At 44.7% G+C, this 22,601-nt stretch overlaps 1 protein-coding gene across 1 annotated transcript in view; it reads left to right on the top strand.

The window, feature by feature from the left end:
• Positions 1 to 239: 239 nt before the first annotated feature.
• LOC124595616 (apyrase-like) overlaps positions 240 to 22,601 on the top strand; it is a 64,110-nt gene continuing 41,748 nt past the window's right edge. The window contains exons 1-3 of the mRNA XM_047134435.1: positions 240 to 656; positions 8,177 to 8,374; positions 15,002 to 15,203. Coding sequence (XP_046990391.1) covers positions 279 to 656; positions 8,177 to 8,374; positions 15,002 to 15,203 — 778 coding nt within the window. The 5' untranslated portion in view covers positions 240 to 278. The remainder of the gene's footprint in view (positions 657 to 8,176; positions 8,375 to 15,001; positions 15,204 to 22,601) is intronic.

Below are 22,601 nucleotides of genomic sequence, written 5' to 3'. Positions count from 1 at the left end.
AGAGAGAGAGAGAGAAAGTACCCTCTGTCACGTGTCACGCAGTGTACAATGCCTTCTAAAGTGTGAGTAAACGTAGATTCGGTAGATTTAGCTGCACGGCTGAATCACAGCAGGTTGTGTGCCAGCGAGCGCGTACGGAGCGGCGCGGCCTTGGAAGCGCGCAGCTGCCGGGCCTCGTTATCGCTGTGACGCTCCGTGCGCGCGGCGCCGGACGCACCGCGTCACATCGACCAGTCTGCTCCGAGCGGCTTCTGGGTGCGCTGACCAAACGAGACGCGATGCAGGTGCTGCCGCTACTGCTAGCGCCGCTGCTGGTGGCGGGCGCCGCCAGGGCGCTGCCCGTGTCTACCACCAGCTCTCCAGGGGACAGCTTCCAGCTGCACCTGCTCCACCTCAACGACTGGCACGCGCGCTACGACGAGACGGACGGCGCCGGCGACCCCTGCGACCGCCGGACCTCGCAGTCGCAGACCCAGCAGCCTTGCTACGGCGGCTTCGCGAGGATCGCGGGCAGGGTGCGCCAGCTGCTGGCCGAACACCCGGACAACTACCTGCTGCTCAACGCCGGCGACAACTTCCAGGGCACGCTCTGGTACACGCTTTTCACCTGGAACGTCACCGCGCACTTCCTCAACAAGCTGCCCTGGGACGCGGCGGTGAGTCTCCACTAGTTGTTGGCAGTTTCTGTAGAGCACTTCTTTTCCATTTTTCCTCTGAGTGCAATCTTTATACAGCTAAACACTTAGGCAGTCCTAACATAGTGTCGGTCATCCTTTTACCTGGCTTAGGAAAGCATCTCAACGTGGACGGACTCAACAAGTCGTTGGGAGTCCCTAACAGAAATATCGAGCAATGCTGTCTCTGTAGCATGTACTGGTCCGTGACTGGCGGTACCCAAGATCGATTGACAACGACAAAGGATCGTACTGTACCAACGTCTCTATGCCGTTATTGCAGAGTATCCTGTTGCGCAAAGTACTTAGGCCACCAGTCGATCACCACACCTTTAACTAGGTACAGTTTCTTATTTTTAAATACATATTAAGACTGCAGAAAGCTATCTAATTGCAGAAGATTCCAGTTGGAGAGGAGCCTCTGATGACGACAAGAATCTAGCCCGCGCCGCAATCACACTGGCAATGAACTAATCGGACACGAAATCAGCCTTAGTACAATTAATATTGCATCCACCTCAACCACTGACCATGCAAACAGCCTGTCTGCCAAATAATGGGAACAACACCCTGCCCAGACACGACGCCGAAATCGTACCAAGCCACGATAGAACTACGAATAAACCCTTAACAATATTCACACACCAATGATTACTGAAGTTAAGCAGTAGTGAATAAATGGGCATATTTAATGAACCACTCTCGTTGTCTACAATACTGATCTCGTCAGAGCAACAAATTATTTTAATTTCAGTACCAGATTATCTTGCGTGATGATAAATGCGACATCCAACTAGCAATTGTTACCTTTCGCAACGAGCTCACAACGCAGTACGTACTCTCTGACATAAACTCGGAACTATATTATTACTTGTACTAAGATACCAATCTGTCTACCGTCTTGTAATTATTATTCTGTTTATGGACACTTCCAACTTTTAACAATTAATGTAATAATCATCGATGCTGTCGATTCTTCGCAATAGCGGCCGGCTGCTGCGCGTCGCTGAGTCAGCATCTCTGGACGCAGCGAGGGCGATATGGTATGTCGCTGCAGTCGCGCATGCTCGCCACCTGCTATTCTCATATCATCTAGAACACAATTTGATTTTGGTTTTACCACATCGTACACGTATATTATCGTGACCACCAGGCGTTATCATTGATTTATCACGCAGGACGCTCAGCATCAGTAAGGGCGAACGTACCCCGTGCGTTTTGACACAGCACAAGCATCCATAACTGCGAAAGGGTTGCTGGGCAGGATTTTGTGCGCGAACTGACCTCTCGATTATGTCCCATAAACGCTCGACAGCATTCACATGAGGCAATCTAAGTGGCCAAATCATTCTCTCGTACTGTCCAGAATGTTGTTGGGCAACTGATGTCCATGAACGTCTGCAAATGGTCTCCAAATAGCCGAACATAACCATTTCCAGATAATGACCGGTTCAGTTGGACCAGAGGACCCAGGGCATTCCAAGTAAACACACTTCCCACCGCTATGTGGGCCATCACGTTTGCACAGTGCCTTGATGACAACTTGGATACGTGACTTCGTGGGGTCTACGCCACACTCGAACCATGCCATCAGCGCTTACCAACTGAAATTGGGACTCATCTGCCCAGACCACGGTTTTCCAGTCTCGGGTCCAACGGATATGTTAAGAAGTCGAGGAGATGCGCCACAGGCGATGTGGTGCTGCTACCAAAGGCACTCGCGTCGGTCGTTTGCTGCCATAGCCCATTAACGTCAAATTTCGCCGCACTGTCCTAACGGATACGTTAGGAATATTTCTGCGGTTATTTCACACAGTGTTGCTTGTCTGTTAGAACTGACAACTCTACACGATCACTGCTGCTCTTGGTCGTTAATGAAGGCCGTCGGCCACTGCGTTGTCCGTGGTGAGAGGTAACGCCAGAAATTTGGTATTCTCACCACACTCTTGACACTGTGGATCTCGGAATATTGAATTTTAACGATATCCAAAATGGAATGTCCCATGCTTCTAGTACCGACCACCATTCCGCGCTCAAATGCTTAATTCGCGTCGTGCGACAGTAATCACATCGGAAACCCTTTCATATGAATTACCTGAGTTCAAATGACAACTCCGTCAATGCACTGCCCTTTTACACCTTCCGTACGCGATACTACCGCTTTCTGTATATGTTTGCATCGCTATCCCATGCTTTCGTCACTTCTGTGTATTTGGCTATACAGGGTGTATTCGAAATCCAACAACAACATTCTGGGGCAAACATAAACGCGTTTTTTCAGAGTAAAAACGAAATTTTCCTCAGACTGCAACTAACTGAGCTTAAATTTTTATTGTAATATCATCCATTTCTTCTGACTCGTTCACAACGAATTCCTCTCTTGTGCTTACCTCTTCATCCCAAAGTAGCACTCACATCTAATGTCCTCAGTTGCTTATTGGATGTACTCCAGTGTCTGTTTTGCCGTACAGTTTTTACCTTCTTCAGCTCCTTTTAGTACCATAGAAGCCTTTTCATGATGTTTTAGCACGTGTCCTATCATCTTGTACCCACTCCTTGTCATTATTCTCTGTATGCTCCTCTTCTCCACCTAATTCTCAACATCTTTTTATAAAGTCACGTCTGAAACGCTTTTCTTCTCGTATTTCCCGATTTTCCCGCAGTCCATCACTGGATTCCATATAATTCTGTGTCCTAAACGTACATCATCGGAAATTTCTGCTTCAGATTAATGCTAGTAGGCTTGATACTACTAAGCTTCTTTTGGCCAGCGATGTCTTCTTTGCTTGTGCTAGTCTCCTTGTTATTTGTTCCTTTCTTCGTCCGTCATGTGTTATTTTGCTTCTAAGGTGGTAGAATCTGTATAGCTGGGGAGAAATGGCTGGCGACAGAAAGGGCATCCGGCCACCCTCTATCACTATCATCGCCAAATCCGAAAATTAATATGCCGATCTCTTGAGGATAAGACACAAAGACCAGGAAAAAGAAGAAGTACCTGATGAAGGTCACGAGCTACGTGACCGAAATATCGTGCAAGCACGACGCTGATATCCGGCAGAACACCCGACAACCCAAGATGTCATTAGATCGCCGGGAAAGCCTGAAGAGTTACATCAAGAAGTATGCGGTTTGAACACGACGTGGCGCCGGCACACTTTGGACTCGTTGTTAGGAACTACAGTGATATCATTAACATACTACTTGGCCATAAATGGATTGGTGATGGCGATTCTGTTCCACTGTCAACTCGGTCATGAGATATACGACACCTATAGACTCCATCTTTTAGGCGATCTGTTGTGTTTATTAAAATTATGGAAAAATGCTGCGAACTTATGCACTAGAGTCCACTGAAGGCGTCTTAAAGTAAAAGCTGAAACGCGTCTGGAACAAATAAAATACATGGTGTTTGAAAAAGAACTCCCTGGTTTTAAATATAAATTTAATGGCGAAATTAATGAGAAATTACATCAGTGAGTACATATTATGAAAGAGAATTCCTCCAAGTTTTGTTTAATGTTAGTAGACTTCAACGTGGGATCCATTTGTTGACACGCGCACGTCGAGACGACATTCCACTTCTCGCCACGTATTCACCAACATTTCAGGTGTAACTGTCCCAACCGCCGCAACGATTCTTTCCCATAAATGATTGATGTCTCTGATCGTTTCACTGTAAACAACATTTTTTATGTGGCCCCAAAAGAAAAAGTCCAGTGGGGTTAAGTCTGAGCTTCGTGGTGGCCGAGGTATTGGGCCAGCCCTGCCTATCCACCTTCCTGGAAAGCGAGTGTCACATGGTTACTGCAGTGAGGTGAGGCGCCATCTTGTTGGAAAAACACGAGCCCCTTTTCCGCCTCACTATCGTCCATTTGGGAAAAGACGTACTCTGTCAACATGTCACAGTAAATGTCCCCGTTTTAAAAAAACTACCGGTTTCCTTGAAATACTTTAGCCAATGACAGATAGTTTTTGTGTAGGTGGTTCACCACCATACTAACATCTAAAATTACGTTAAGTGAGTCAGTTTTCACAAGCCGAATAACACACTGCATTTTCTGTTGCGGAATACACATTGTTGCTGAGTTGCTCTGCACTGCACTGCACGCACACCTGAACTAAACTGAGGGAACAGAGGAAAAAAACCACACTGGTGCCGTCTCAAGGTCAAACAGACCTGCCAGCTAGAGGGGAGCCAAACTTGGAGAGTTGACGAATCAAACACCACAAACTAGAATAGTGTATGTCACTTTGTACAGATTGTAGGATACATGAAAGCTAGGTAGTTCTTTTTCAAACACCCTATACTTTACAGCAAGAAGAAAGTTTATTTTTATTTACAAAACGAATATTTCTGTGTTCGCTACGAATGGTGATCACTCAAACAAACTTATTATTTTGAACAATACCTATAATTGAATGGTTCTGAATTTGTTATATACTGAATTCTACACAGTGAACACACTGATATCAAGGTATACGTGTTTCATCTGAGAATATTTGCATTACTCTCTATTTTGCGTTGTACGTTTTGCATATTACAAGCTTTTTGCTGTTGTAAAGGCAACTGGTGAAACAAGTCGAATAAATTATAATTACATTATTGCTCTGCAACGAGCATGATCATGGGTCCTTTGTAAAAAAAGCCTCAGAAAAGATCCTTCAAAAACCTCAGAAATTTTGAGTGTGGATTTCCGGTTGACCCCAACCTAATTTTAGCATGATGCTTTCGGCGTTACTTATTGATCGAGGTGGTCATGGTACAGTTTGGAGTAGCGTGTGTTTTCATTGCTTGTCCACATTAAGTGAGGCCTAACCTAGTGAGTCGCATTCGGCTAACTCAGTGAGAGGATAGCAGGCGAAAGGAAAGGTTTTGGGTTTGAGTCCAGCACTCAGCGTTAATCCGAAAATGTGTGACTTGGTGGATCAATGGCTCAGTGCAAGACTACTGATCCAATACAACGGTTTGATGATTTTTGTGTCGCATATCACTTCTTTCACCTCTGGCAATGTATGTTAATTTGGAAAAAACAGTACTGCAACGTCACTCGAAGGAAACAATAAACTGTGGCTCTCGGTGTAATTGGCTGGGTGTGTCAAATCAAAGGGTGGAGGCAACGGCAGTGGCGTACCGCCGTCAATAAGATCTTGCTTAGAAAGGTGCTCTAGGGTTCAAACCAGCCTTCAGATTTACGACAGCTTTATCTTTTTTCAACTTCAACTCTACGGATAATTTGGCCCTGGCATTGATGATCTCGCTACTTAATTCCACGTGTTTGCGTTACTGATAAGTTCCTATTGGAAAGTAAGATCCATAGGTCGCAAAATGGAAACAGCTAAAATCCGATGAAGCTTTGCACAGACGTTTTGCGCAGTGTCTCTAGTATGCCTGTCAATGGCGTCACGTCGCTCTTTTCAGTTTTGAGCACACAGTGAGGACGTAAAAGTGCCTAGAACAATAGTATCTCCCACCATGCATGAGTGTCCGCTGCAAGATTTCGCCTGATTTCATGCAACCTCATATAACGTACCTGTCATGCATTTCCTTCTTCATGACAATTCTCGGCCGCACACTAAAGGGGCAAAGAGGACCGCCCTGAAGCTTTTTCAGTGGAAAGTATTTGATCACGCACCATACAGCCTGGACTTAGCTCCCTCTGATGTTGATCTCTGCTCGCATGACCTGCTGGCTGTGAAGCGGTTCTAGGCGCTTCAGTCTGGAACCGCGCGACCGCTACGATCGCAGGTTCGAATCCTGCCTCGGGCATGGATGTGTGTGATGTCCTTAGGTTAGTTAGGTTTAAGTAGTTCTTAGTTCTAGGGGACTGATGACCTCAGATGTTAAGTCCCATAGTGCTCAGAGCCATTTGAACCATATTTGTGAAGACAACATTTTGGCACAGACAACAACTGCAGGCTAGCGTAGAGAAGTTTGAAAAGCACAGCTGGCTGCCTTGCATAATGAGAATATTGGGAAGTTGGAACAACGTTATGACAAATGTCTAAGTCGGAGCGGCGGCTATGTACAGAAGTAGCTGGAAGATGTAGCAAACTGTTGAAAACAAAACATTTCTGATTTTCACTGTGGCTTCCATTTCGCGGTCGATCGGATCTTTCTTTCCGAATAGCCCTCATATCTAAGTTGATCCAATATGTTTCTTTTCGTGCCCTGTGTTCTAAATACTTTTTGTTTGCCATTTATCTTCTAGATATATTCTCTGTGTCCTTGTTATTCTCGTTTGTCACATGTCAGATAATAGAAAGACTTTCATTTTCTTGTGTTACGAGTGTATAGTTCACTACCATTTCCATCGTTATGGCGTCATTCCTTACAAAAGCTTAGACTTTAGTTCTCTTTATGGAAATAATATTGTAGTCTTCAGATATTTTGTTTTCCAGGCCACGTGTTAACAAGTGACATGTGCGGCACCTGTTTTTTCTACTTAATACCTCGATTTCCTTGTTCTTCCTGTTTCTGTGACTTTTTTACAGATATAAGTACACCATTCCTGTATGTTAAAAAGCGAAAAAGTGTGAGTGAAATATTACATTCTTATTTGTTCCCAGGCCCTTCCCCCTTCCTTTCGCTAGTAGTAATTGTCAGAGCAGACAGACAGGAAAACACAATCACCATAATAAGCAATATCGGGAACAGCAGGAGCAAATGGAGTGAAAATTTCTAAGCAAGAAAGAAGTTGCAGTCAGGTGCAGCGAACTCTGAGAAGTTCGGATAAGTGATGGCAACTTAACAGACGAAAACTTAGTAGGCGAAGTCCTGTCCTTTGTTACGTTTCACAGGGGTGTTTTGAGTGTCTCGATGTAGCGTTGAACCCATATCGTCACGAATGTGAGTCCAACACCTTAACCACTGCATCGCCTCGCCCTGTTGCTATGAGTAATACGGCTGGAACTTAGTTCGAATTTACTTGGTGTAATGATAACCGCAAAATTAGATTAAACAAGGATGATGCCCATGAACTGAAGAACTATCCTGTCCTGTGGAGTTGCAATGATTGATGAGACGGCTCTGGATTCATGTCAGGTAAACATCTAAAGTAGCTTTAACAAGAACATTTTCTGCTGTACTGAAGCTTTTGTTCATTTCGGCCAGGAGAGCTGAGTCTGTGAATTTTGAGAGAGAAGAACATCCGCCGGCAACGTCAGTTAAAGTATAGCTGTAACACAAAAATTTCTCTCGTCAGAGTGAAGAAAAAGTCGAAGGAATTTAGGACCATGTCCGTAGCGCTGCAGTGGAGAAACACAGCTGCTCAACAGCTGTGAACATTACGTGAGGACTTCCGCACGCAGCTGTGGAACAAGTCGTGTAAATGTTTACAATAGGTGAAAACTGCTGCTATGCTTTCCGCTTTCAGTGCGACAACTATTGCTGTGCTCCTGTGCCGATACATGAGACGCAAACTTACCAACCCTACAGCCAATTTGCAGTTGAAAAAAAAAAGGGCTTCAGAGACTAATATCTGTTGTTTTATGTTATGTTTCAGACGCTGGGGAACCACGAATTTGACGACGGAGTCGAAGGCGTGGTGCCCTTCCTGGAAGACATCCAGTTCCCGGTGGTCCTCGCCAACATGGACGCCTCTCAGGAGCCCTCCATGGTCGGCAAGTTCAACAGGTCCGTCGTGGTGGAGCGTGGCGGGCGTCGAATAGGCATCGTGGGATACGTCATGCAGGACTTGCCGGTTAGTTCATGCACAGCCAACCATCCTAATGCTAATTTACAAACGGTGTCAAGATTGAGGAGGGGGGAAAGTGAGGCTAATTTGTCAGCCGTGCCTGAATAGTGAGTAGTCCACAGAATTAAGAAAACAAGCAATTGCTTTAGTCTGTTGTTGAATTTTTTTATTTTGATTACTGGCTAGTGGTTTCAGTACATAATATTTGCTGTCTATAATGACAAGAATTTAGGTTCTTTAAGATAATTCTCATTTATTGCTCCGTCTCAGTTCCGCATTTTTAATTAGCCTACATGTTTCGGTCACTTTGGATTATCTTCAGATTTAAGTATTTGCGACAGCAGCCCCTCTTGGAGACGTAGAACCACGTAACAGAGTACAGTACTCTGTTTCGTTTTTTAACCGATAGATCGGCGTTTTCATAAATTTAAATATTTATCTGTTATAATATCTAAATGTATGAAAACGCTGATCTATCGGTTAAAACAAAACAAAAGACGCAATAGTCTATTTATATTGACTGTGCAACAGCGTCAAAAATGTATTTTTCATTACGACTCACAAATAACTGCACTTAAATCCAAATTTTCAGAGGTGAAACAGCACTAGTTTCAGATCGGCGTATACTATTTTTAACGTAAGTGTAATAACCGCAACCGCTACAGTGCAGAGGGAATCTCGACGGCCAAAAGGACTCGACAGATTGTGACTGCGAAGGTCATAGCTTTTCGGCTCCATCCGTACACGATCTAGTAGCTTGCGTGATTACAACTGTGAGTCGCAATTCAGTTTCGCTGGTCTACAAGGTCTTAAAAATCATCCGAAAATAAGTACAGAAGACATAACTTGACTGATGATGCAGTCACAACCTGAATGTCATTATGCCAATTCGACACTGGACAATGGAAATGTAAAGAGCTTTGTCAAGGCAGCGGTCTTCGTTCTCGGGGACTTTATCGAAACGTGATTTCCTCAACGACTTCTCAAGTACATCTTTGTTTGCAGACACTTTCTCCCAAACGTTATCTTGCCGGTTATCGCCCACATGTTCGTCTACGCAACCGTTTCTTTGCATCTGAGTTACTGGATCTGTCCTTCGGCTGTGGGATCTCAGTGCTTAACTCAAATCAGTCTATCCAGTATTTTCAGTAGAAATGACTTCATGCCAACAATGCAAGCCACTGGGTCAATCAGTGTGATGTTCTTCCTAGATAGGCATACGCGCCAAATGTTGGAACGTGTTTTATTTTATTTTTTGACTTGAGCATATCTGCTCTTAACTTTAACAATTGCCTTCTTGCGATGTAATTTTACGTAAGTAATCTTTGTATGTCATGACAAATGTCATTTCGGTTAATGTTTTTGTCGCATTTAATTTTCTCTGCATTATTTTATAGGGTTTCTCAAAATTTAATTCTGATGAAGTCATCCTTAAAGATGTTGAAATCTAGGTGAATGTACCAAACAGTTATTTGCAATCGGTTGACTGTGTGATTCCTGTGTTGGAACTTATTTATGGTTGCTGAGAAACGGCCATGTTTAAAACTGGAAAATGACAAGAACTTTTGTAGCCTTGGCTAATCCAGCACTTTTCACGATTCAGAAATATTACACTGGACAACAGTCTTCTTTTTTTTGACTCGATTTTCACTTTGTGACGTGGTACTTTTGCTTAAAATGAAGTAGAATCAGTAATATAATGGTTATAATATGTGTTTGCGTTTACAGTATTACTTTTTATGAGTGAACACTTTTTCCGTCTTATTTTTTATTCACAGTCCTCTGAGATGACGAACAAAAGTTCTCTCCAGTTTATGAGGTGTGATAGAAACGCTATGAAATGAGTTTAAGTCTCCTCGATCATTTTTGTTACAAAAACTCTCAAGAAATCTGTAGGATGTTAACCGTTCAATGATGTCTGTTTTATTTTTGAGGAGGATTGGGATGTTCGTGTGTGACTTGTATGCACTATTCAGGCTTTTAGTGTAGGAATCGTTATCCAGCTGTGACACTGTTCCTTTATTCAAAAGCGGGGCAGGCGGTTATTAAATGATGAAAGTCCATACGCACTCTAGGAAGTGCGTGGATATAGTGAATTTCCACCGAGCAGCTGGATGTCCGACGAAGCATCTTGATTGTTCCTAAGGATGATTGTTGTAATGGATATACTCTTTCAGATGCAACGCGAAACGTCGGCTGGCAATCGCAGCTAACGACCGAAATTAGAATTTCGGTTGCTTGTTGAAAGCCACTCGCAAGCAGCTCATGTGGATGTCTTCAGACTGTTCTAATTGTTGGCCACATGTTACTCTGCAATTCGATAACGACTCATTTACAAGCTCTAGCTGTGATTTAGTGAATGAGGGTTGGGGTTGGGGGTTGATTTGGAGGAGGAGACCAAACAGCGAGGTCATCGGTCTCATCGGATTAGGGAAGGAAGTCGGCTGTGCCCTGTCAAAGGAACCATCCCGGCATTTGTCTGGAGCGATTTAGGGAAATCACGGAAAACCTAAATCAGGATGGCCGGTAGCGGGATTGAACCGTCGTCCTCCCGAATGCGAGTCCAATGTGCTAACCACTGCGTCACCTCGCTCGGCGTTTACTGAATGGAAACCTCACAAGCTAATGGACAGTACGTGCAATGCCTGACAAAAAAGACTGAAGCACCTAGAAGGGCAAGAGGAAATGAAAAGAAACTCTCAGGTTGAGAGGGTATGTGATGTTATTTCAGTGACTGGAAAATCGAGTTGAATTTATAAGGAAGGTGGCAGTACAAGGTCACTTATCAGAATGACGTTGCACCTCTTCTGGCTTCGAATCACGCACTGGTTCGCTTTGGCATTGAGTCATGAGGCAGTTGTATCCTTTCCAATGGTAAACTAGCCCACAAATGTAACTGTTCCTTGATACCCTGATTACTTGCACTGGGACCGACTGACATTCGAGGTGGTCCCACACATGTTCTACCGAGGACAGATTTGAGGATCCTGTTCGCCAAAGGCGTATCCCAACATCACGTAGACAATTCACACACACGCGCCATTTGTAACCGAGCATTGTTCTGTTGAAGAATGGTACCACAATACTGCTGCAGGACAGGAGGTAGTATGTCCGTGACGTACAGTTTTGCCGTCGGAATCACCCTCCACCACTAACAATCTTACCCACCGGCTGCCCACAACATGACGCCAGAGGTAGCACCGTTGTGCATCTGCTAAACATTGGAGAAATTAGACATCTCCCGAGGTGGCCACCATACTCGCTGACATTGGCCGTCTGGGGTAGTGCAGAGCCGCTATTCATCATTGAACACAATCCGACACCTTTCATCAGCACCCATGCAGTCTAGTTATGGCGCCTTTGCAAGCGCAGCCATTTGTGTTAATGGTAGCGTATATATGAGACGGATATTCCTTACTCCGGTTGCAGGTAGTCACCGACCAATGGTCTGGGATGACACAGAATGTCAGGGAGGCCATTATTTGTTCTCGAATGGTAGGCCCAGATGCGAAAGAGATACGAAATTATTCGTGCGCAGTACTACGGTCCTTCCTTGTGGCGGTCAGACATCGTCGAATGGAACCTTGACATGACGTCTATGCATGTCTTCATGTTCCCACTGCAATCGTGCGGGTTGTATAGGAATGTGCATGTGGTATGGATGACGAAATAAAATACAATCTCTCTCATCAACTTGCCGAAAATCGAAGTTCTAAACTGTTCACAATTTCCACATCAGCTTAGAGCCCCCAAATGCTACTGCTTAAAAAGATTTTCCCACACATTAAGCAGCACAAACACTTAAATAGGCTCCTGTAAATGTGGTTGGATTTACAAGTTTGGCTACGTTTCGTTTATGGGGCGCCAACTCCCATTCGTCACAATGTACCCAATGTTCCACAAACGTATTTAAATTATATATGCAGGCAGGATTTGCTATGCAAAAATCATGTACACACTCACATATTTTTTAAAGTTTCACAAATTCGAGTTTATTTCCAATAAGAACAGCGAAACATCGAAATTAGCATTTCACAATAAATTAACTTCATATCCTGACCGAGTTTCCTAAAATATTGGATGTGGTCGAATAAACCGCTATTAATTGCGTGATTTATCTTTAGAAAACCAGTAAAGGTTCCACCGTCTCTCAAACTATAAATTTCACAGTGGCTACACAGTGAAACCTTCCCAATGCGGTTTGTATCACAAACAACCTGAAAAATTAACAAGCCCATCAGATGCCGAGAAATGTCTATGTAGGGATGTAAGAACACCCTCGCACCAGCGGCTGTTTCACCGCTCATCAGATAAAACTTCCTCGAAACACAGAGTAATGCAGCCTAATCGCCTCCAACGGTACCTGAACATAGACTACCCACCAAAACGCCGCGGTTCATACAGGAAACCACGATCAACTACCACTGAAGTCAGTTGAGTTCAACACGAAATTTACTGACATTCTCAATTTTAACCGTTCATACACTTACGATACATCAAATCATTCGGAAATTTTTCGAGAAATATAATGCTGTTATCGGTCTTCTTTAATCTAACATAGTTTATTTAAAAACAGACCTGCCAGGGTAGCCGAGAGCGCTAACGCGCTGCTTCCCGGACTCCGGTAGGCGCGCCGGTCCCGTTTCGAATCCGCCCGGCGGATTTACGACGAGGGCCGGTGTGCTGGCCAGCCTGGATGTGGTTTTTAGGCGGTTTTCCACATATCGCCTCAGTTACACGCGTCGCGGACGTTTGAAACACGTTCGCACTATTTCCCGATTTCCACTAGACGCAGACAGCTGGGGTACACTGATTCCATCCCTGGGGGTACGGGGTGGCGGCAGGAAGGGCATCTGGCCACCCCTAAATCTAACCTTGCCAAATCCTTTCTTACCGCGCCGACCCTGCGATCGCTACGGCACTATGACCCAAGCGAAAGAAAGAACGAAAGTTTATTTAGAAACAATAATTTCTATGGTTTTCCTCCGTTCTCGGATTTATAAGTGTAAATATTAACAAACATTTCAAATTATACATTAAATAATTTACTACATATATAAAGTTACAGCATTGCTGCTACTTTTAATGTTTCTCTATTTATTTTGTAAGAAAACCTGTTTTTAACTGTGCGCAATCCATTTTTTGCTTCTCATTTAAATATGTGAGTAATTTTAGTAAATCTGCTATCATAGTCCGACACAGTTCTACGAGATGTGTCTTTAGTCACCTCGTTTGTTGCAAACACATAATGGGTTGCCAAGATATTGACTTTCACGGTTCAGGAATTATTTACGACATTAAAATTAACAATAACTTATAAACTAATGCGAATATTGAATGCTCGCCTTCACGCGCGTAATCGTCCATCTTTTCCCCTTCAAATGAGTCTGCTGGCTCTACAGTGACGCATGTGGTTCAATATTTATTAATTTTGGGGTATAGCTTTAATTTTATACCGGACGCGAAAAGCAGCCATGAGAAACGAGCAGCCATTGTGCTGCACAACGGACGGGTTTTCCTGGTCACGTGGTCAAAAAAATGGTTCAAATGGCACTGAACACTATGTGACTTAACTTCTGAGGTCATCAGTCGCCTAGAACTTAGAACTAATTAAACCTAACTAACCTAAGGACATCACACACATCCATGCCCGAGGCAGGATTCGAACCTGCGACCGTAGCGGTCGCTCGGTTCCAGACTGTAGCGCCTAGAACCGCACGGCCACTCCAGCCGGCAATGTGGTCACCTTTGCTGCAGGTGGAAGTCCAGAAACAACACTATCTGTGGAGCACAGTGCGAAACTGGCCCCACGTGGTCCTGTCAGGCTGATTTCAGCTGTCAACACGAATGTGACCCAATCTAAGCCGCCGCCGGTGCGTCCGCGGTCGGGTGTTTGCGATTTAATTAATTCAAAGTCTCTTCCCCTTACACTAGGCTCCCGTGCCACACCATGCAGTCTCATATCGGGCCACTGCCACTTCCAAATGCCCCACAAATTTGCATATTCGACCACCCGGCCAAATGGAGACCCACAACGAGACACCTTTCAAACTCTGTCAGATGCTGATAACACTATCTCAGACGATTACGTGGCACCTCAGTGTTCTTCACAGTCATTACTATACATCTGACGCTCTTCACGTCTCTTGTATTCCCTATCAGGCCTGGCTCAAATGGCTCTGAGCACTATGGGACTTAACTTCTGAGGTCATCAATCCCCTAGAACGTAGAAACTACTTAAACCTAACTAACCTAAAGACATCACACACATCCATGCCCGAGGCAGGATTCGAACCTGCGAACTTAGCGGTCGCGCGGTTCCAGACTGTAGCGGCTAGTACCGCCCGGCCACACCGGCTGGCTCAGGCGTGGTAACAATGCTAAAAACTAACAACACTAACAAACTCTGGTAGTTGTTCTACATGTCAGAGAGAGTTGCAATTGTAATCGTTTACAGAAACGTCGATGATATGTACGTCCACGAAGTTACACTGACATTCGACCATGTCTTCTAGGTGCTTCACTCTTTTTGTCAGGCAGTGTAACACGCCTCCATCGGCCGCCGGATTACGCCAGCGTGTACGTATTTGCGACTGCTTTTGCGTGACTGATGGTCTGCTTTTGGTGACACAGGACAAGGCTACCACCGGCAACCTGACGTTCACTGACGAGGCGCAGACTGTGGCGGAGGAAGCGGCGCGCCTCAAGCAAAGCGGCGTCGACATCATCGTCGCTCTCTCCCACGCGGGGCTCTACATCGACCGCGACATGGCCACCAAGATGCGAGACGTCGACATCATCGTCGGAGGGCACACGCACTCACTGCTCTACACAGGTACTCGACTGCTTTAAACTGAAAACAGGCACGCTGTCAAATGAAATAACAGCGTCTGACGTATCTTACGCGAGCATGACTGGGGTGCTACTGTTCACGATATACAGCACCTGTCAGACTTAACAGCTAAAACTCTCGCCTGAGGATATGGTTACAGCAGATGGAGCTGTAGCGTGTAGTGGCAAGGTGATGATCGCGGTGATTCGCGAGTTGTTTCCAGACCACGAAGCCCGCACGTTTGATTCGCCCTTTCTAATCGTATGTGACTACTTCCTTTTTTTAAAAAAAAATCCTGAGTGTTTATTAAAAAAACTGTGGAATGTAGATCAGATGAAGATCTCAGTTCGCATGGCAGTTTGGGCTCTGCGGGGACATTGACATAAGAAGAGAAATTGCCCATGTGCATTGAAGACTAGATCCGCATCGCAGAATCTCTGGGCAAATTTAATAGGCATACTGTTTAAAAGATTTCTGACACTGTTTTCAATACGCAAATGGCGATGTACTATTTTTCGATGTATAGATATTCTTAACTTCCATTATTACAAAAATAAGATCGCCATTTAGTCGTGTTTCATTTTGTACATGTTCAAGAAAAATTACACAGTTCTGATTATGCCACAGTTGGTTGATGGGCTGATTTGGGAGGGGGGACCAAACAGCCAGGTCATCGGTCCCATCGGATTACGGAAGGATGGGGAATGAAGTCGGGCATGCCTTTTCAAAGGAACCATACCGGCATTTGCCTGAAGCGGTTTAGGGAAATCACGGAAACCTAAATCAGGATGGCCGGACGCGGGTTCGAAAGGTCGTTCCCCCGAATGAGAGTCCACTGTGCTAACCACCGCGCCACCTCGCTCGGTATGCCACAGTTACTGAGCACTAAAACAATCCTTGATTTTATGAATATGGTATCTGTTCCCGAAAGAACAGATACCATTTATGACCGTGCAGCTTCCCTAGAATGAATGATAATTAAATCGAAACCCTTAGCTGCCAGTTGTTGATGTACATCAATAGGGACAGCTGAAAATGTGTGCCCCGACCGGGGCTCGAACCGGGATCTCCTGCTTACATGGCAGACGCTCTATCCGTATGAGCCACCGAGGGCACAGACGACAGTGCGACAGCGCTTCTCGTGAGATCCACATTCCCAACTGTCCACAACCCACGTTGGTAGTGTTCCTAATAGATATTTGCCCATTCACTCATTACTCGCGCCAGACTAAGCTGACGAGTTCCGTAACAGTTCGGGCAAAGCGTGCGCAATCGCACAGAAGAGGGTCAATGGCCGGGTAGCCCTTAACTATATGAATAAGTCCCTGCATTCGCACAGTTGTCTGTGCCCTCGGTGGCTCAGATGGATAGAGCGTCTGCCATGTAGGCAGGAGATCCCGGGTTCGAGTCCCGATCGGGGCGCACATTTTCAGCTGTCCCCATTGATTTATATCAACAACACCTGTCGGCAGGTAAGGATTTCGATTTAATAATGATTTTAATCCTTAATCTCTTCGTTCCTACTACGACCAAAGTCATCAAGCTACTTCACAGAAGTGGAAGTCAATAAATTTAGACAACATAGTATATGGAGGGCAGCGACCTGATGCTATATTTAATGGAAGTGGAAGGACCGCTATGCGCCCCTGTCGAGGTACGTGTTTCGAGCAGCCGTCAGCCTTGATGACGGTGTATCGCGGTACAACAAGAAAGGTGATCCACCCAAAAAGGCGGCACAGTTTCATTGTTCCACGGTCCAAACTCGATGTCCATCTCTGGGAAGGACAACAGCGACGCCGCGTTGTGGCATGGAAGCAATGCGTCCCTGCTAGGACGCTGGAGGGAGTTGCACTACATCTCCACACACAAGTCACCCAGGTCTCGTAAATTCCGAGGAGGGTGGCGATAAGCTTTGACGCCATGTTCAATCACATCCCACATGTGTTCCATTGGGTTCAGATCTGGCGAGTTTGGGTGGCAGCACATCAATTGGAACTCACTCTCTATTCCTTGAGCTAATCCATCACACTCCTGGCATTGTGACGTGGCGCATTATCTTGTTGAAAAATGTCACTGGGGTGTACGTGGTCTGCAACCAGTGTACGATACTCCCTGGCCGTCAATGTGCCTTGCACGAGCTCCATTGGACTCATGGATGCCCACATGAATGTCCCTCAGGCCATCAGTTTCCGTCCCGCAGTACAGGTGTCAAGGACCTTTTCCCCTGGAATACGATGGATTCGCGCCCTCTCATCGGCATGATGAAGGTATCGCGACTCATCAGACCATGCAATGCCTTGCCACTGAGCCAACGTCCAGTGCCGATGGTCACGTGCCCATTTCAGTCGCAGTTGTCGATGTCGTGGTGTTAATACTGGGACGTGCATGGATTGTTGCTGCGGATGCCCATCGTTAGGAGGGTTCGGTGCACTGCGTGTTTAGACACACTTGTACTCTGCCCCTCATTAGATCCTGGTTCCGCCACAGTCCGCCGCCCGTCCTGCTTCACCAGTCTCCCTAGCCTGTGACGTATGAAATCTGTAATGATGATGGCCAACCAACCCCACGACGTTTGTACGTGGTTTCACCTTGATTTCGCCACTTGTTGAAGACATTCATCACAGCACTCCTCGAACACTCGACAAGTCGCGCAGTTTCCGAAATGCTCGCGTTGAGTCTCTGGGCCATCACAATCCGTCCTCGGCCAGACTCAAATAGATCGCGTCCCTTCCCCATTCTACACATGGACAGCACCCTCGCTGATACAACATGCACCGTGCGTGTGTCTGACTCGCAGTCATTCCTTGCCAGGTGACGCTGCTATATTCTACGGTCGCAGGTTCGAATCCTGCCTCGGGCATGGATGTGTGTGATGTCCTTAGGTTAGTTAGGTTTAAGTAGTTCTAAGTTCTAGGGGACTGATGACCTTAGATGTTAAGTCCCATAGTGCTCAGAGCCATTTGAACCATTTTTGACGCTGCTATAGCCTGGACGAGTTTATATTGGTAGTATGGTTCAAATGGCTCTGAGCATTATGGGACTTAACAGCTGAGGTCATCAGTCCCCTAGAACTTAGAACTACTTAAACCTAACTAACCTAAGGACATCACCTGCCCGAGGCAGGACCGTAGGTCGCGCGGTTCCAAACTGAAGCGCCTAGAACCGCTCGGCCACACCATATTGATAGTAGGTCGGTGGTCGTAATGTTCTGGCTGGTCAGTGTGTATCGCAATGAAAAACACAGCATCTTTTTCAGCCATTAGTGACTTATCTGACTCACTTAAGGGTCCTCCACTATCCACGTAATTTCGATCCTGAAGATACGGTTCACCCTTAGGCGTGAAATCAGTTTCTTTAGAAAAATTTTAAAGGGCGCATTTTTGCAGAAGGTATGATAAGCGAGCTGTTATGTATGATAAGGGAGCTGGTATGTTCGAAGAGTCGCACAGATAAGTGCGTTTGCCATTGTTCAGGGTGACTGAGCGTAATGATTTAATTGCGTGCATGTGATGAACACTTATCGTTGAATGCGACGCAGTTAAGATAAATGTGCTGTCGGGCTAGGCAATTAAGTAGCACTTCAGAGCTACAGTACAATTGATCACGAGGCTCGGCGTGTTCAAGTGCAGAAGAAAAAGAAACTCTAGTGCTTTTGTAGGATGAGGTCAGGTGGAAGTACTCTACCTAGTGACGGATAATTCCAACGCTACAGAAGATAGTGTGTAGCGATTAGCTGTACTTTTATGATGAAGGGTACTCAGATCAATACGTAGCACGATGCCAGCTGTGAAGACCAGAGACTAATGTTGTAATTTGTTGGAGCAATAGGTAGAGTGCTCTGTAGTAATGGGCAATGCAGCGATGTATAGGGTGACAAGTAATGGAACTGTTTGAGCTCAGATCCTGGGAGAGAGATCAACGTTTCATTTTAGCTCAAAATGTTGAAAGGGAATGAAACTTATTTCTCCCACAGCCAGCAGTTACATGATGACATTTCTTTTTCGATTCATGGGAAATGTCAAATGCCCATGTACATTTTCATATAATAACAGTCGTAAGAGACTATAAAAAAGTGTTGAATGATACACCGATTAGAGGTTTTTGAGTTTGTGCCATTACATTGATCGCCTTGTAAAGAAAGAAATTGCGACGGAGTTGTTCGTAGATCTCTGAAATTATGTCTACATCTAAACCGTGCAAATCACTATGAAGTACATAGCAGAGGCTACTTCCAGTTGTACCAAATATTTCGAGTTTCTTCCCGGACCATTCACGCATGTAGCGCAGAGAAAGTGACTGCTTAATGCCTGTGTCCGTGAATTTTAGAGTTGAATGTGGTATGTGCAAGCCGTGACAGATCTCCTTCCACCACAGACAACCTTTGTTGTGATTAAGTTGTGCAGCAGGAAGTGGGAATGGCCTTTCGCTAATTGCCGGTGTGGCCGAGCGGTTCTAGGCGCTACAGTCTGGAACCGCGCGACCGCTACGGTCGCAGGTTCGAATCCTGCCTCGGGCATGGATGTGTGTGATGTCCTTAGGTTAGTTAGATTTAAGTAGTTCTAAGTTCTAGGGGACTGATGACCTCAGAAGTTAAGTCCCATAGTAATCAGAGCCATTTGAACCATCTTTCGCGAATTGGGTTCGGATGTCGGGCAGGTACACTGAAGCCATATTTATTTTGTATTGGGAAAAGATGCCAGAATCCCTGCGCTAGCGTATTCACAAATGGCTCTGAGCACTATAGGACTTAACATCTATGGTCATCAGTCCCCTAGAACTTAGAACTACTTAAACCTAACTAACCTAAGGACATCACACAACACCCAGTCATCACGAGGCAGAGAAAATCCCTGACCCCGCCGGGAATCGAACCCGGGAACTCGGGCGTGCCAGCGTATTCGAATTGCTCGATAAGGCCTGTACGAAGAAGAAGCTGAGAATATACTGGGGACTATTTAGGCAATGTTCTGTGAAGCTCCACATTCGCAATGACTGCACCCGCGCAAAGAATGCATTTATTCTCCTCAATCAGCCTAACAGTCAAATATACCCAGTTTACATAGTCATCGCTAAAGACACAATATCTCCCATGGTACTCAGCAGTGTTAGCTATGCAGCATAGTCGAGTCACAAATAATTATTTGTAGAAATAACTGAGAATTATGTAATAATCAGTCTGTACCCTATTTCCCTTTATTGCAACGTTTTCACTTCCCTAGTTTCAGCCGTTTCAGTTTTCCCTGTATATCCTGTCATGCGTAAGATTCCCCGTGCGTTCCGTGTGAACGTGACGGTTCCGTAATACTCTCCAGATTAGATTAGGTTAGATTCAGTCTTCGTTTCATAGACCCAAAAATTAGGCGATACTCGTGGGTGTGGAACAAGGCAGAAAGTATAACATGAAAAACATAAAAAACTTCAATATAATGGTCACCACTCTAATGATTTTTCAGGAGATTTTCAAAACATGTGAAGGCGTTAAGGTAAAATGGAACTGCTAATATTTACAGAATTAATACACTATCAGAATGAAACATAGTTATGCACTTTTAATAAATTTATCATACACATAACACCTAATCTTGACCGTTGTGTCCAAGTGCTGTCAAAACTCAAATCTAGCAGAGTTTTTTTACTTAATCTGGTCTAAGAGTCCCTGTTAAGATATTCATGTATAGAGTAGAAGGTGTTACCTATCAAAAAGTCTTTCTAACTCTGTTTAAACTGCGCTTTATATGAATCCAAGTTTTTAATGGTTGCTGGCAATTTATTGAAATGTGCGTGCCTGAATATTGGATCCCTTTTTACCAAGGTAAATAATTTTAGCTCTTTATGTAGATTGTTTTTATTCCCAGTACTGATGCTATGTATTGAGATATTGGTTAGAACTAGAGACATGTTATTTGGAATAAATTTTTTCAATGAATAAGTGTACTGGGAGGCATTTGTTAGAATACCAAGTTCTTTGAACAGGTTTCTAAATGTGAGACCTGAGTTTCTCCTGGCGTATACAACTTTCAAATAACTTCCGGGAATTCAGCCAGGTAACACTTTCAGCGACCGCCGATATTTCGGCGGGAGAACACCCCGCCATTTTCAAGGCAAACTTGCCTTGAAAATGGCGGGGTGTTCTCCCGCCGAAATATCGGCGGTCGCTGAAAGTGTTACCCGGCTGAATTCCCGGAAGTTATTTGAAAGGTTTCTAAATGATGTTTCTGAATTTACACCACAGATGAGTCTTATTACAAGCTTTTAAACGCTAAAAACTTTTGCTCGCTTTGACGAGTTACTCCAGAATATGATCCGATGTGACGTTATATAATGAAAGTAAGCAAAGAACGCAAGTCTTTTTTTTATATTTAGATCTCCTACATCTGACATCATCCTCACTGCAAATACAGACTTGTTCAGGCGCTTCAGCAGTTCAGATAAACTGTCTGATCCAAAGTATCTGCACACATTAGTGAACATTAATATGGGGTGTGCGCAGCCTTGGCCTTTATGACGGGTTGTGCTGTGGACACTGAGTGAGGTGTGTGGGAATGGCCGCCTGTTCTTCCTCAGAGCCAAAATCAGAAAACATAGTTTTTAAGCGACTTGAAAATGGCATAAAAGGCCGAATCCTGGGTGGTAATTAAATAAACACCAATGAAGTCAAAAGGCGGTGTGTTCATTTAAAAATTATTGTTGCTCACAACATCAAAAATTGTTTAGAAAACATAATGATGTTAGACGCTTGGGTTTCGAGCAAAGTCGACTTTCTAACCCACTCCAAGGGTGTTCCATGGGTACAGGTCGACACTCTGGGAAGGTCAGTCCATTTCAGGGATGTTATTGTCCACAGCCATCGTCTCACAGATGTTGCTTTATGATGGAGCGCACTGTCATGTTGATACAATCAGTCATCATCTTCGAATATTTCTCTGCTGTACGCAGTACACAATACTGTAACATGTATTCATTTCCTTCCGCATTTAAATATTTCATCAGCGCATTGAAGGGACCACAGCCTAACCTCGAAAAACACCCCTATACAACATACTGCTTACTTCACTGTTGCCATTACAAAAAATGTCAGGTAAATGGAAATGGAAGAGGATGTAGATGAAGATGAAATGGGAGATATGATACTGCGTGAAGAGTTTGACAGAGCACTGAAGGACCTGAGTCGAAACAAGGCCCCCGGAGTAGACAACATTCCATTGGAACTACTGACGGCCTTGGGAGAGCCAGTCCTGACAAAACTCTACCATCTGGTGAGCAAGATGTATGAAACAGGCGAAATACCCTCAGACTTCAAGAAGAATATAAGAATTCCAATCCCAAAGAAAGCAGGTGTTGACAGGTGTGAAAATTACCGAACAATCAGTTTAATAAGCCACAGCTGCAAAGTACTAACAC

This window comes from Schistocerca americana, chromosome 2 (genome assembly GCF_021461395.2).
Source record: "Schistocerca americana isolate TAMUIC-IGC-003095 chromosome 2, iqSchAmer2.1, whole genome shotgun sequence".
NCBI classification, from domain to species: Eukaryota; Metazoa; Arthropoda; class Insecta; order Orthoptera; family Acrididae; genus Schistocerca; species Schistocerca americana.
Note: the sequence above shows the minus strand (reverse complement) of the source record. Positions and strands in the feature narration are given on the sequence as shown.